Source organism: Crinia signifera, chromosome 5 (assembly GCF_055691185.1).
Source record: "Crinia signifera chromosome 5, ASM5569118v1, whole genome shotgun sequence".
Classification (NCBI taxonomy): Eukaryota; Metazoa; Chordata; class Amphibia; order Anura; family Myobatrachidae; genus Crinia; species Crinia signifera.
In genome coordinates, this window is record NC_139221.1 from 42,517,935 (window position 1) to 42,535,217 (window position 17,283).

Consider the following 17,283-nt stretch of genomic DNA (forward strand, 5'->3'; position numbering starts at 1 on the left):
TGGGACATGAACATAACCGCCCATCCAAAGTGTGGCAAAAGGTCCTGGACAGTCAAAAAAAAAAAAGCTCAAGATAATATTATTAAATTACTTTTTCTTATATCCTCTCCTTCTAAGTGCAGCTGCCCAGGTCCCTTGTCGCCATCCATAAATTGCATACAGACCAACTACCAGACCGGCACTTTCAGGACTTATTCAATCCAAATAATCACATGCTGTACATGCAACGTTTCGGATCTTTTATTGACCCGTCGCCAGTGTTTGTATATTATTGAACTGCCTGACGATGGGTCAATAAAAGATCCGAACTGTTGCATAACAGAGAGCAGCATGTGATGTGATTATTTGGATTGAATTAGTACTGTGAGTGCCAGTCTGGTAGTTGGTATATATATATATATATATATATATATATATATATATACATACATACCCTCCAACATGACCCATTCCATTAGGTACAAAATGCTCTGTTCCTGGACTTCCCTGCCAGTGACAGTTACATAGGTGGGGCTGCAGCACAGTCCAAAATTCAAAGAGGGGGAGGTCACATCAACTGCCGGCGAGTCCAGGACAGTGATGTTTGGAGTGGCTCCCCTTTTTGAATATTGGACTATGCTGCAGCCCCTCCTCTGCAACTGCCACTGGTAAGGAAGTCCAGAAACAGAGCATTTTGTACCTAATGGAATGGGCCATGTTTGAGGGTATGTATGTATGTATGTGTATATATATATATATATATATATATATATATATATATATATATATATATATGTAAAACAAAGCATGTCAATTCGGCACTCACATGACCTACTAAGCAGCAGCTTTAGTGCCCTACTTATATTGAATAGCAAAGTTCACAAAGCACAACTGCTATTTTTGAACTGTTTGTGAAAATACAGTTGTTGGTGTTGTAAGGGACTCAGTGTTGCCTCTGCTTTTTTGAACTATATAAAAATTTTACATTGTCTCTCGTTGTATCTCAACATTATAGCATGTAAAAGTCAACAGATTCTTCATACTCCTATAGAAAGGTTCTTGACCTGGTCTAATGACATCTGTGATTGACAGTGATGACAAATCTATACTGCAGATGTTATCTGAGTCAGTCCCGATTCATTGTTTCCACCACTCCCTTGCGGTGTGTAGGAAGTCATCTCCACGGCTAGTCATACTGGCTTGTTAGTCCGATCCCCATCCCTTGTGTAAGCTGGATCTTGTATAGTGTTCCTCACCCTGCTGTTTCCTTGACGATCCAATCTAAGTTTTGAGGGGAAGCAAAAGTCTTTGAAACACCTTTTAAAATTCTCATCTAGGAATGCGTATAAGATTGGATTTAGGCTGCTATTAGTGTATCCCAAAGCAATGCAGAAATAATAGATTGAGCTGACAGCAATGCCTGGGGGTACATCTACTAGGGTTTCAACCAGCACAAAAATGTGAATAGGTGTCCAGCAAATGATGAATACTGCTACAACAACCAGCACCAATCTGGTAATGCGCCGGAGGTTTCTGTCTTTCTCACGAGATCCAGAGAGTAGACGGACGCTTTTTAACCTCAAGATCATTAAGGTATAGCAGATAGTTATAATAAATACAGGAATGATGAATGCGAAGATGAACACACAAATTTTCATCACAGTGTCCCAATACCAGTAGTCAGATGGGAACTGTAGAGCACATTCTGTGACACCTAAAAATGAAAAAGAAAGTTGATGTTAGTTCCTTCATTTAAATACCAAGACGCAAAGTGTGCTACATACAGTATGCCTAGGTATGAAAAAAGCATTTTTTCCAAAAAGCAACCCATAAGCATTTAGGGTCTATTTCCAACCTGTTAGCAATGCTGCAATATTCGCAGATGGACATAACCATGCTGCACTGTAAGTGGGCAGTTCAGACTTGTCACTAGGCCAGTGAGGCACGGGCCTAAGGACCGCACCTATTATGGGCTACAGGCTGTGACTAGGGACAATCCTCCCACCCCATGCTGCCCACCGTCACCAGGCTGTTGCGCTGTGACCAGGAACGGTCCTCCCCCTCATGCTACCTGCTGTCTCTGGGCCAGGGCTCTACCTCCGCAAAGGGCAGGGTCCAAAACTAGAAGCCACTGCGGGCCCGCCAGGCGCAGCCCCTGGATGACACCGATCCCCCCATCTGCACGAATCCCCCCTGGAGCCCAGGAGACCCCCAATGCACAACCACCCAGAGACCAGGTACCGGGGACCGGGTCAGGCGCTAGGCCATGTGTGCTGTGCTGCAGCAGGGGGGCAGGGGGTGAGGCAAAAAATGTCATGCCTAGGGGTAGCCTGACCCCTAAATCCAGCCCTGTAGGTGGGGCAAATATAACATTTGCAGAGAGAGTTAGATTTGGGTGGTGTGTTTACGCTGCACAGAAACAAAATAACTCCCCAAATCTAACTCTCTCTGCACATGTTACATTTGCCCCACCTGCAGTGCACATGGTTTTGTCCATCTGCCTTGCTAACAGGTCTGAACCACAACCTTAGTACTGAAGAGGATGTGTACTGCACCTTCTGTTAAGCGCCTAATAAAGTTACCTTGCATCCTCTAAATGACTGCTTATATTTTGCTTTATTCTAAATTATACAATAACTTATATAACAGCTAGATAATGTGGGTACATGGGAAAGGATGCAGTGCTTTGTGTCAGTTATATACGTTTTGCCAATCTAGCACAGTTGTCATAGTAACAATAAACACAAAAAAAACTGCAATGGTCACAGAGCCTACACAGATAACAAAAAAGTCTAGTCTGAACCCACTTACATGAAATGTTTTACCATAGGCATGACTATGAATTTCAAAATCTACTTATTTTCCAGCATATATACTTAAATGGGTTCTAGTTTTGTACAAACTTGCATTCAGGGCTGTGTGCCCAGTGTCAGACTGAGGCATGAAGGGCCTACAAAAATAATGTGGTAAAAGCCCATATGTAGGAATGTGGCCAGTGTCTGTCTGCCACAAAGGTTTGGCTAACCAAGTCCATCCTATGGGTACAACATCCATAGTGAATAGTGCCCCTGATGCGTTTCGTCATCTGCTGACATCTTTTTAAAGGTATAGCATTCGTTGCAGGTCAGGGTTTATATACCATCAAACAGGAAGTGCTTCATATATTAGCAGTCAATTACCCAATTGATCAAAATAATAAATAATAATATCAATCATATTTTATATATATATATATATATATATATATATACACACAAGAAATATAAATATGAGATCTAGACAAACCTAAATATTATATATAAATTACATTTTACTAAACTAAAAAAGGGATTTTTTGTCATGATGTGTTTTAGAGGCAGATTGAGCCCCACTTCCGGTCACTGGAACGCACACCGCATCCCAACTTCTGGGAGGTGGGTCGCATGTCTAAATGATGAACTTCCGCCATTCCGAAGCCTGCTACTTCCCCCTTCCTTGCGGGTGCGCTCTCCATGTTTGTCTGTATGGCGAATGGAGATTCCCACTACTACTATATATATATGAGCAATAAGTTGTGGCTAGGCAGGTTTATTATTATTAAGGATTTATACCATATTAGCTTAGCTGTGTTGTTAACTCCCCTGGAACGCATGGAGTGGAAGTAATAAGACTAACATCCTGTCATAGATATGTCTAAGCAAACGTGTAGGGATGAGATGTAGAAACACTGATGATTAAAATTATATATTTGGAATCATAAATATGGAAATAAAAAGTAATCTTAAGAAAGTCTATTGTTAAGGAATTGTATATATAAATAAAAAACAAAAATAATATGTTATAGAAGTAATCCAACAGTATTGAATAGTATTGTTGATATTAGTGAGCGTTAAAGATGTCTTCAAGAAAAATAATAATCTGAGATATAGTGGAACCTATGTATCTTATAATATTAGACCGTTGTAACACATTAACAAATTAATTAATAATTAATAATAATACTTGTCTAGTACCAATTGTTTAGATAGAGCAGCTCAGTCATATAATTCTGAATCTAATGTCATAAAATAATTTAAATGACCACAAGAGAACCAGTATAGAATCAGTATTGTAATATGAAAAATAATAATGTTAGCCTAATAAGAAAAACAAAAATATCTGTAGTACTTATTTAAAGACATACATTCAGCTCTACTTAGTCATTCAGACCTTCAGGATGAATTGAATTCATCTTGTGCATCCAATAGATTTCCTGTTGGCAGAGGGTCTTGAAACGATCCTCTGCTCACTTTGTGCGTATGTTCCAAACCCAAGAATTTCAAACATTGGGGATCACTGTAATGGTCTATTAGATAATGTTTTGATACGCTATGATTAGTCACTTTAGTAATGCTAATTCACCGGTGTTTAGGGTGACCAACTCATCCCTTTAATCCGGGACACATATTAAATACACAGGTTCTGTGGCAGTTTAAAAGTCTTTAAGTGTGGCAGTTTAAAACCAGGTGAAAGCCAGCCACAGAACCTGTGTAATTAATATGTGTCCCGTATTAAAGGGATGAGTTGGTAACCCTAGCGCTGTTCTAAGAAGGACGTCTTTAGTGAAAGTGTCACCCGTCCAATATACTTTAGATCACAAGCGCTAGTTAAAAAGTAAGTTGTTTCACAGATTATAAAGGTTTTCATGTTTTATAATTTTTTCTTGCTCACTATTATTATCTCTTGTGTTTTATTATGTATATGTTTACATGTTATGCACCTTGTTTTGTTACATTTATAGCAACCTGTAAAGTGATGTAACCAATTTGAATCCTTAGATTCTTTATCTTTCTCTTTCTAGAAACTAGGTGCTATTATCTGTCTTATTTCTGCAATGAAGTTTGGCCTATTGGGTAGGGAGTCTCTCAAAATATGATCACATTTTAGGAGATTGAAATGTATATTAATAATCTCTTTTATTTGGCCATATTTACTATTAAATGTGGAACTGAAAGAAATGTTGTCCTTTCTTTTTGGTTTCATGTGTTTATTGGTTTTTGGGTTTTAATAATTCCATTCTGTCTATTGTCTCCACTTCAAGGAGAGCTTTGTTAACAAGGTGTTTACATGCTCTTTGCCAGGGCATTACTCGCTCCTTACCATGTGGGGTTACACGCTCATTGCCATTGGGGATTACATGCCTGTGGTGTCTGCAACATTGTCACACTTTGAGTGCCAATATTGCTGTGAGAGATCCTCAAAATATCCGCTAAATATGGCAGCATTGCTCCCAGCGAATGTTCTGTAGCATAAATACTGTAAATACAAATACGGCCAAGTCAATTCATTGAAGTTTAGTTAAATATTGCACCCAAAAGAAGAACAGCAGCGCTGACATTTTTAGTGGATATTTTGGGGACCTCTCACACCTACAGTACATTGCATAAAACTAATGAAGAGATTTTTTTTTGAGTTCCATCAGCTTGGGTCAATTCGAGGGGGTAGTGCGGTCAGTGTGATCACTCCACCCCCCACATTACCTGCACAGCAACAGGCAGAGACTCAGCATCAGCATCCTCTCTGTAGCCCAACACACTACAGTGTGGGCACTGTGTTCTGCTGACAACATCAGATCTCATGCTGCTGCTGCATCCTGGTAAGGAGAGAGGGTGGTGCAATGTCTGGTCCCTGCCAGGCTGCTCCATCAGGCCTGGGTAACTAGAACCCACTACCCCCCCCCCCCCCCCCCCATGGTGGCCATAAGTGCCTATACAACCCTTGACTAGAACACATTGTTTTGTATGACCAACAGTACTACAGGCACAATACAATAATTGATTGAATTTCATTTAAAAAAAGAAATATACCTCGGTCACTGTAATTTCCAAGGCCATATTTGTAGTAACAATATTAAACTAGTTTTCAAGGTTTGCTGTCATCAACAAAATATGTACAAGCTCAGATTGCTTGAATGCTATGAAAGCTTCTCAAGTGAAGTATTGTACAACAGCAACAAATAGATGCATGCAGTGAAATTCAAAAACTGATATGTTTACTGAGAGAACACACAGCAATATTACTAATTGAAGAGCACAGCAAATAATAAATATATTATTTATTCAGAACACTTTCCTAAGCAGGCATTTCAGTTCCCGGTGATGTTACAGTGATGGCCGTGAAAGCTGGAACAGTCACTGCCTGCTCGAAAATACAGAGTAAAACCGAAGTCATAAGAATCCAAAATGTGCTTTATGTACTAAAGATAATAACAAATCTCAGAGTCATCAGTGTGCTAGAACAAAGAGGTACATACGGTACGTTGGGTTTGATTCAGACCTGATCACTACGAATCTTCGGAGCCCAGCGATCGGTAAGCCGCCTCCCTGCCAGAGTGACAATCTGCCCCTGTGCACAGCTGCAAATGTGGTCATAGGGGGAAATTAAATTGCAATCGTTTACCATTAAATAGATCACCCCACCATGTGCAGCTGGCGCGTAGCCAAATACTTACTCGGCTCTGCAATGCACTTGGTGAGCTGACGTCAGAGGTCCTCCTTAAAAATCCCTGGGATACGCCTGCGTTTTCCACAAAATTCCCAGAAAATGGCCGGGTGCCACCCCCACGCGCCAGATGACTGTCAATCATCTCACAAATTGGCAATGATGGAAAGTCGGCGGCTTTGTTCACAGGGTGGCCTTGCGCATGCGCACTACGAAGTGTGCACATGTGCAGTCATTTAATAATCAGCAGAGCTATGAATTATCAACTCTATGAGTGAATCTGAATAGGGCCCATTGTACAGAACACAAAAGAGACTGTAATAGCAACATATAACCAGTCAAGTATATGTACATGACACACAGCAGGGATCAGGGGCGCATTGGCCATAAGAGCATACAGGGAAGAAACTGAGGGGCAGATTTCTTAAGCTCGGTGAAGTGATAAAGTGTCTGCTTTTTATCACCGGCCAATCAACTCTTAACTGTGAAGTTACAGGCTTGGTTTGAAAAATGACAGGTAGGAGCTGATTGGTCGGTGATAAAAACCAGACACTTTATCACTTCACTGAGCTTAATAAATCTACCCCCCGACTTACCTCCAAGGCTTGTTTGTTTGCTGACTCTGTATTACAGAAACTCTGTCATGCAATGATTCTGCCTCGCAGGGCCATTTAACGCATGGGCTCTAGGGCCCCACAATTCTAGGGGCCTTCTGGTGCCTCTGGAGTTTCATGTGAGTGTAGTAGAGATTGCTGCAATGCTGCCTTAGTTGTGAAATACAGAAAGGGCCTGATTCTGGTTGACACGGTAATCTGCAAGGATCTCAACTTACCGAGCACCAGAGGCGCCGCCCACTGCTCGTCCGAGCGCCTGCACCCTCCCTGCAACATCCATTTGCAGCTGTGTGTGCGAATTTGGCGAGCGAGGGGGGGGCAGGCACCTGGGCAAGCTGCGAGTTGCGTTAAAATCCCACATAGTGCTGCGTGTGAACCAGAATAAGGTCCTACTTCCCTACTAGTCTAAACAAGAATGCAAACACAACAGTGTACTCAGCACCCCAATTCTTAAAAAAAATGTATACCATAAAACCCAATGATACAATTTATTTAAACATTTATTACAATAACATTTTTCCATGAAATATTTAATTACAGTTGAGGCTACAGTGATTTTCTTAATCTTTAGTTGTAGAAATTTATACAGTTGATCACATAAGAATTACCCAGATGTATACTTACAGATGTAAGACATATATAAATATGTCCTACATCTGTAGGTCCTTGCCACTGATGAAGTCTCTAAGAGATGAAACGCATTGGGTATTTCTTGTGCATGCATCCCAGTATTGTTTCTGCAAAGTTCCAATACAAATTTAGATGCACAAAGGAAGAACTGTGTTGGAAATGTACTGAGCTGTAACAAGGGTTTGACAAATCAGGCGCACAGAGATGTATGTTACAGACAAGTGCTGCCGATAGTCAGGGCCAGATTAAGGGCCTAATGAGCCTGGAGCTGGAAATGTTCAAAGGCCTATTACAGTATGAGAAGTGGAGGAGGTGATGCCAATGCCATGTAGGCACATAGGGTATGGGTTATACCCTATATGCCCAGGGGTGCAATTGAGGCGGTACGGGATGGTACGGCGTACCGCTATATCATAAACTGCCGGTACCCCGTACCGCCATAAGAAAACTACCGGCAGCGCTGACTGTGCATGCACCGGAATGCACAATGACGTAATTGCGCCGGCGCGTCCAGCGTGCCACATCAGCGCAGCAGAATCTTAACATCTTCGGAGGACGTCGCCGCGGCCAGACCACTTGGTGCAGGCGGTACTCCTCTGTAGTCTCTGTGTGTGACTGTGACGCAGCAAACGGGAGGCCGCCTGAGATGTAGTGGAGTGGCCTCCGGAGTGTTTATTACTATATTGTAAGTATGGCTGCGCTGCTGCTAGCCTATGTTTCTATCTACAGTATGTTTCTAGATGGCACTGTTAGTTACATGTATATTTCTGGGCTTGCTTACTGCTGGCAAAGTAAAAGACTGTTACTTTGCCAGCAGTAAGCAAGCCCAGAAATATACATGTATTTTACATTTCCCAGGCTTGGCTATGTAAGTAATATGATATCTGGCACTGGGGCATATGTGTTGCACTGTGGGGCATATGATATCTGGCACTGTGGGGCATATGATATCTGGCACTGGGGGCATATGATATCTGGCACTGGGGGCATATGTGTTGCACTGTGGGGCATATGATATCTGGCACTGTGGGGCATATGACATCTGGCACTGTGGGGCATATGACATCTGGCACTGTGGGGCATATGACATCTGGCACTGTGGGGCATATGATATCTGGCACTGTGGGGCATATGACATCTGGCACTGTGGGGCATATGATATCTGGCACTGTGGGGCATATGACATCTGGCACTGTGGGGCATATGACATCTGGCACTGTGGGGAATATGATATCTGGCACTGGGGGCATATGTATGGCACTGGGGGCATATGATATTTGGCACTGGGGGCATATGTGTTGCACTGTGGGGGCATATGATATCTGGCACTGTGGGGCATATGACATCTGGCACTGTGGGGCATATGATATCTGGCACTGTGGGGCATATGACATCTGGCACTGTGGGGCATATGACATCTGGCACTGTGGGGCATATGATATCTGGCACTGTGGGGCATATGACATCTGGCACTGTGGGGCATATGATATCTGGCACTGTGGGGCATATGACATCTGGCACTGTGGGGCATATGACATCTGGCACTGTGGGGAATATGATATCTGGCACTGGGGGCATATGATATCTGGCACTGGGGGCATATGTGTTGCACTGTGGGGGCATATGATATCTGGCACTGTGGGGCATATGACATCTGGCACTGTGGGGCATATGACATCTGGCACTGTGGGGCATATGACATCTGGCATTGGGGGCATATGACATCTGGCACTGTGGGGCATATGACATCTGGCACTGGGGGCATATGATATATGGCACTGGGGGCATATGTGTTGCACTGTGGGGGCATATGATATCTGGCACTGTGGGGGCATATGATATCTGGCACTGTGGGGGCATATGTGTGGCACTGTGGGGAATATGATATCTGGCACTGTGGGGAATATGATATCTGGCACTGGGGGCATATGTGTTGCACTGTGGGGCATATGATATCTGGCACTGGGGGCATATGTATGGCACTGGGGGCATATGATATCTGGCACTGGGGGCATATGTGTTGCACTGTGGGGGCATATGATATCTGGCACTGTGGGGGCATATCTGGCACTGTGGGGGTATATTAGTAATGGGCATCAGTTGTGCGGTGTAATGAGCATTATGGTGTGGGGCATAATGTGTAATGGGCATTATGGCATGGGTCATATGTATTGGGTGTGTGACGCGTAACAGGCATTACTGTTTGAATTTTGGCCGTGTGCCTTCAGCGTGCAATATTCTAGCCACTCCCCCGAGTGTCATATGACCACGCCCTGACCACGCCCATTTTTGCAGCGGGAACTGACCTTCATTCACACCATTACTACTAGCTACGGCATCCCACGTCTCCTCAGGAGCACACACTGCAGTGCACAGTGCAGCCTGCAGAGCGCCGAGTGCACAGTGCAGCCTGCAGAGCGCCGAGCCCCTCTGTGTCCTAGGCTCGGCACTCTGCAGTCTGCCCTGGGTATCGTGCATGCCTGGCTGGGGGGCCGCCAGGTGGGGGAGGCGGTGTGCGGGGGTGGGCGGTGTCACTGTGGGCAGCTGCCCGGGCCCCTCCAGAGGCCGGGGCCTGAGACAGCTGTACCCTGTCGGTGGCCCTGTACGTATGTAAAAGTACAATATTGCATAAATGTGTAAAATAGAAATGCACTTTTAATACTTGTGATTTATGGCCAACCCTGTGACCAGCTGGTGTCTGTCTGGGGATCATCATGCTGTCATGGTGACCACTTACTGTTATGTGGAGGCCTGGAGCTGCAGCTTTATCCACCCCATTTTAAATCTGGCCTTGCTGATAGTGATTGCATACTGAGATGCAGATTCCTTAACATAGCAGACCATATTGGGATGGATAATCTCTACCTGCCATAGGACTGGTGCAAGGTTTCATGGTGGTACCAATAAGTGCCCCAAGAAGGTTTTCAAACTCAGTCCTCAGGAACCCACACAGTGCATGTTTTCCAGGTCTCCTCACAGAATCACAAGTGAAATAATTAGCTCCACCTGTGCATCTTTTAAAAAGTGTCAATGAGTAATGAATGCACCTGTCGGAATAATCTGGAAAACACGAAATGCGTGGGAGCCTGAGGACCAAGCAAGGTGTTTCAGTCCACACTGGACCCATGGTTGTGCACTAGGGGAGGACTCTGTAGCTGTATTAGTATAAAGTTGCAGATATGACTGTAGACTATAATAGGGAAAACATACTGTACTATAGGAAAAGAGTAATGTTTCAGAGTATTGAAACACTTTCTTCAAGATGTTTATGTTTTTCCTTCTGAACCCTGCCCAGTAATGTCCTCCGCACTTGTGTGGTCATCAGATTATACATGACAGAGTGGACCCGGTTCCAGAAGGAGAACTTTGCGATCATTATTCTTCTTACAAATTGTAGTGTTGGGCTCCTTTTCTGAGTGCCTGTCCCTGGATGTGATTAATAGTACACTTGGGTGATCTGTAATTTCTTATTGCCATCTAAAACCTTCTATTCAGTCATAGGCATTAAAGGCTTTTATCAGAGTTTCAGTACTAGCATGATTTTTTTCTAATAAATAGATGGATAATTTCTTATCTCTGCAATTAGAAGTGATTAGAAATTAAAAAGAATTTGGTACCTGTAACTGTGTCTTTATCATTTACTTATCACTTTAGATACTGTATTCAGAATACTGCAGTCTAATAAAGAACAAATGTGCCGTCATATAAAAAAAAACATTCTATTATTTAATTTACACTTGAAATATCAGAGTGCATATACAGATTAAGGCTAGTTTCACGGGAGTCCAGGGCAGGGCTTAAGAGTGGTTATGGTTTACGCTCATTCCCAGGCACCACAGGGCACCCGATGTTTACAGATCAATCCAGCACATATATTAAAACATGATGGCATTTAATTTTATATCTGCTTAGCAATCCCCATCTTTCACTACATGGTAGGTGCTGCAGTACAGGGGCGGCAGCCATCATTTTGTTTTACTGTGGTGTAATGTGTTTAAAGTGCTCTACTGTGTGGCATTATGTGTATAAAGGGTACTACTTTGGGCTGTAATGTGAATAACAGACATTACTGTACAGTATAATGTGAATTGGTATTATTCTGTGGCACTCCCCTTCCCACGCAAAGACATGCTACTACTATTAAATATGGAGGGAGAGGGACTTTGATATCTAATGTGGCCATTTGAAAACCAACATATTTGAAGAGATTGGTCTTTAAAAGAAATTAGGGCGTCAACAGAAACTTGCTTTAATCCATTTTCCACTATCTGTATTTATATTTTATATTTCCAAGACCTTATATTGCTTACCGTAATTCTTTAAGCAACTTTCAATGCAGATTAAAAAAATTATTGATGATTTAAAGAAGGAAAAATATCATATCCTTATTTACAAAGCACAAAATATGACAAAACACTCTCCGCTTTGTTTGGCACCAATAAATTATCATGTATTGATTAACTGCAAATTACATCTCAATATGAGAGCAGGGGGAAGAAAACTAATTAAAATGAAGACAAAACAGAATCAATATTAAGATTCAGAAGCAATGTAAAGATATTCCCAAGAGGGCTTATAAACTACTTTAGCTTCATTTGCATTCACAGCTAAATTGTGACAAATAATTGCAGATTTATCATCATTGCTTGAGAGCACCGTTAATACTATTACAAACCTGCTAACAAAAATAGATGCAATTCTTAAGTGATATTATCCTGTATAAGAAATTGGGGTACTTGTGGATTATCACGGCTCCCACGATGGCCATCGTATGCGAAAAAATCGCATCGCATGCGATCACATACGATTTTACACTGAAAAGCATCCAAATGCATTGGAATTAGTATGAAACATGTTCAATGGCATTTTTGAGGCTGTACCACCCCCCCTATCAACGCGAACCCGAAGTGTGGCGAGCGCAGCGAGCCCGCGAGGGGCGGCGGTACGCGTCCTACGACCTTTTCATACCCTCACTATCCACGTCGGCGTGGAGTTGAGAATAGAAAGTGTGGCGAGCCCAGGTATCCGTGTCCCCTCACGGGCTTCACAGGTGTCCGCTACGCTCGCCACGCTTCAGGCTCGGTGACTCGCTGCGCTCGCCACACTTTCTATTCTCAACTCCATGCCGACGTGGATAGTGGGGGTATGAAAAGGTCGTAGAACGCGTACCGCCGCCCCTCGCGGGCTCACTGCGCTCGCCACGCTTCGGGTTCGCGTTGATAGTGGGGGTGGTACAGCCTCAAAAATGCCATTTGGGGGCCATTGAACATGTTTCATACTAATTCCAATGCATTTGGATGCTTTTCGGTGAAAAATCGTATGCAATCGCATGCGATCAAATCGCATGCGATGCGACAGCATGCGATCGCATGCGATGCGATCGCATGCCATGCGATTGCATGCGATGCGATTGCATGCGATTTTGACAAAAACTGCAAAAATCTGTAAAAATCGCATCGCATGCCATCGCATGCCACTATAAATGTGGACAAGGAAAGTAAAGGAAAGTTATGCCCTTAGTGCTTTATATTGATTGTTTTTTGGGGGATTGCATATAAGAAAATGGGGGAATCCCCTTCCTGCGCTTACAATGTACGAGCAGCACATCTGAGGGGTCCTCTGTTAGGCAAGACCCAGATGACAGAAATGGAAAGAAAGGGGGTTTCAGAGGGCGCTTCTGATAATAAATCAATTACTTTTTAAATTGACATTAATATTTAATAAAATGTACAAACATATAAAAACCCATGTCAGGTTATCATATATACACAAGTGGTGAACAATCGCAATGGTAAGCAAGTACAACTCAGTTCAGTTGGTCAATTCGGTCGAAATAAGGATTCCAACGCGTTTCGTCATAATATGACTTCATCAGGGGCAAAGAATGCAACCGACAATAACTCTAAGTCATAACGGTACAAATTGAGTGAGTCAAATTCACCACGCTTCGGGGTCGGAGCACACTATATAAAATCAACTCCACGCCGACGTTGATAGTGGGGGTATGAAAAGGTCGGAGGACGCGTCATTACGATTTTGTCATTACCGTCCCTGGCAGTGCGGCTCTGCGCAGTGTGACGAGGTCAGAGGTAACACTGCGCAGGCTGCACAGCTTGCCTCATCCTGGGCATGCTGCCCCCCAGTCTCCATCAGCACACCCACCCGGCTCTTTGCTCCATCAGCCACACGCCCGTGTAAGACGCTCGTGCGAGCCCATCAGGACGCCTCTCCGCCGGCCAGCACCAGCTCCGGGAATCTGGCGATTCCTCATGCTGGCTGGGTGGCGCTCCATCTGTATGTTCATAAACTGAGTCTACTGAATAGAAGATGATACATAGATAAATAGATAGTGTAGATAGATAGATAGACAGACCCGCCCCTTCCCCCATTAAATAGAACCAGGGCCAGTGTTAGGGTTTTTGGCACCCCCTGCAAACTTTAATGCTTTTCCGTTGTAAAAACTGTGCACTGGAGGGCCAATAAAGAGGTTGAAATAGTTCCGCCTCACCCATGCAGGTGATGAAATACAGTTCCACCCCTTTCCCCCACTTTATTTCCTGGATAGACCCATTCATTGTATATAAGATAAATATATTTAGCATACTATAATTGAATGTTGACATCCAGAATTTATGTATACAAAAGGAAGACATGAGATAAAAGAAAGCTCTATATGTACTATACATACCATCGCTCATTTTGGTGCCTCCAAGTACAATGGCTGATATTCCAACAGAGGAGGATAGCATCCAGATACACACATTGATGACTTTTGCTTTTGAAGGTGTACGGAAATCCAACGCTTTCACAGGGTGACAGACCGCAATATATCGGTCAACACTCATCATGGTTAAAGTAAATATACTGGTAAACATGTTATAATAGTCAATCGAGATAACAATTTTACATAAAATATCTCCAAAAGGCCAGGAGTTCATTAAGAATTCAGTGCTCTGGAATGGCATTGTGGTGGTCACTAGAGCATCTGCCAATGCCAAGTTAAATATATAAATGTTGGTTGCAGTCTTCATTTTTGTGTACCTGTTGGGGAGAAAATATTGGTATGAAACAGATTGAAACCAAACTATTTTATAACAAGTTATTTATAATTACCATGGATCTACTGTAGGTGATAACATGGGTATTATGGTAGGGGGTCTAGTCAGAACTTTGTGGGATCCATGAAAAAATTTTGTCCCAATGCTTCTATAGACACTCCTCTCCAAACCAGTTGTTAGTTTTATTTGCCATAACAGTGCCCTGGTTATATTTTATGCCCCATAGTATAGTACCTTCGTTAATGTTATGGCACATGGTAATACTCTAGATTATTTTATGACCCATAGTAGTGCTCTAGTTGACATTATGTCACATTGTAGGGCTGCTAGGACACATTATGCAATACAGTACCGCCAAATCACATTATGACATACAGTGCCCACAGTGCAAATGCCAACCTATTCATATTACAGTATAATGCCCTCCGGTTAAATTTATACCACATTACAATAAGGTCGGGGGGCATTCCTAGATATATTGCATGCCCCATGGCAAAAGTTTGTATGTGTCCATGCAGAGTTGAACACAACTTGGCCATAAATACTATGGCATTGCTTGCATGGAAATCAATACATATATTTACCCGTATGTCTAGTTATACACGTTAGTAAGTAGATTGACCCTTTGTTTCATACTCTGCATCATCTTTAGTGCGTACTTGCACCAGCCTAGGCGCAAAACCTATGCCTGAGTACATGCATATTTACTCTACTGGCCAGCTATGACAACACAATGAACATTGTCTACACAATAATACCCCTTTTATCGCAAACCCCCATTTTCAGGTTGCCCCAGGAGAATGCCTTGGCAGCAGTGCTGACCCCTACGCAGGGAAAGGAGCTGGGTTCCTGACTCCTGTTACTGAGCAATAGTCGGCACTGTGCTGTCATACCCCAATGGTTTACACCCCCCTAGTGATGCCAATGAGTTAAATAAAAGATATGATTCCAAAGCATTCTAAACTTGCAAAACTCTAAAAGCAGCTCTATTAGGGTGGGAAGTACAAGTACACCCCACCGCCCATCGCCACGATTCTCAATGCATACAGATGGAGCAGCTCTCAATGGAGCTGCTCCTGGGGATAGAATCGCCACCCCACGCCATCCGACAGAAGGGTGCAAGTGCGCATGAGATGCCTGACCTCGGAGCCCGCTGCCGCCCGCACCTCCAGCAGCTGCATCGCAGCCCCCACTAGCTGCTCCCACTAGCTGCTCCCACGTCCTGCCCATCTCCCTGAAACAGGAAGGGAAGCTGCTCCCTGCCGCCATCTGTATGTACTAAACCATGCAATGAGCAGCACACAGGGCAGCTCTTCTTATAAGAGGTGGTCTTTCCAATCCCCATTTCTGCATGGACTTTCTACAGAAGGTGTATCACGATGAATGGGCTTTTGTACATTTGAAATAAAGTAAAAAACGTGAATTTAGACCTGATCACACTCAGAATTCATAGTGGCCAGGGTCAGAGTGTACAGTGTGTATATATATATATATATATATATATATATACTGTTATTCCTGAGTGACAAATGTTTGCTTTTGTACATTATAAATATTTTTTATTGAATATTGTTTCCTACTAACATTCTGAGCTGGCATTAACAGAAGACTCATCGGTGATTTACATTTACTCATACAGCTGAAATGTCAAAAAATGTACATCAGTGACCAGATTTACAGTATGTTCATCACTATTATTAGCCAAGTAAATGCAACACTGGTTCCATCCATCTGACAAGTTTTTCCAGAACAAATACCTGATATAGTTTCTTAGCCCTGCTGAGCTTTAATGAAACAATCTGACATGAGGCTTAATGAATTCTGTAGCAGAAGAAATGTTCAATTACACATGTCACAATGAAATACCTACATTTCATTAAAACACAACTGCTGTATATTGAGAACTTGTGAATTGAATACTTTAATATTATTATATTGTTATTCTATTATGTTGGTACTGTTAAGAATAGATCATTTTGTTAAAACATATTGCCGTACTGAGATGTCGGAAGATATTTCCCTGCTTCCCTTTTTCATGCTGAGGGCTTATAAAAGAGAAGAAAAAAGCTCATTAAATGAAACAGTTGTGTTCCAGCTCGTTTAATGGGAGATCTACTCGGAACACGTCTGTACTGCCAGTGAGTCTTTCTCTTGGGATTTGTAGACATGTGCTGCAGATAGAGGGAGAGCATGATTTAGAGGTGGACGCTATGCTAATGTTTGTGCAGTTGTGCACAAACATGTATGTGCATGCATCTGTGCATATGTAATTATTGTGTACTGATGGCGCTCACAGATAGTACCGTATATACTCGAGTATAAGTCGACCCGATTATAAGCCGAGGCACCAAATTTTACAACAAAAAACTGGGAAAATGTATTGACTGAAGTGGGAACCTCACTCGAGTATAAGCCGAGGGGGGATTTTTCAGCATAAAAAATGTTCTGAAAAAGTAGGCTTATACTGGAGTATATATGGTATTTGAATGATCTACATTTAAGGTGGAATTGAACTGTTGCTGAATGAGCTGCATTTTCTTCAC

At 42.8% G+C, this 17,283-nt stretch overlaps 1 protein-coding gene across 1 annotated transcript in view; it reads right to left on the reverse strand.

Moving 5' to 3' along the window:
* Positions 1-733: 733 nt before the first annotated feature.
* Positions 734-17,283, reverse strand: part of OPRK1 (opioid receptor kappa 1) — a 69,765-nt gene continuing 53,215 nt past the window's right edge. Inside the window, exons 3-4 of the mRNA XM_083187096.1 lie at positions 14,371-14,723; positions 734-1,693 (exon numbers count right to left, since the gene is read on the reverse strand). Of these exons, the coding sequence (XP_083043222.1) occupies positions 1,170-1,693; positions 14,371-14,723 (877 nt within the window). The 3' untranslated portion in view covers positions 734-1,169. The remainder of the gene's footprint in view (positions 1,694-14,370; positions 14,724-17,283) is intronic.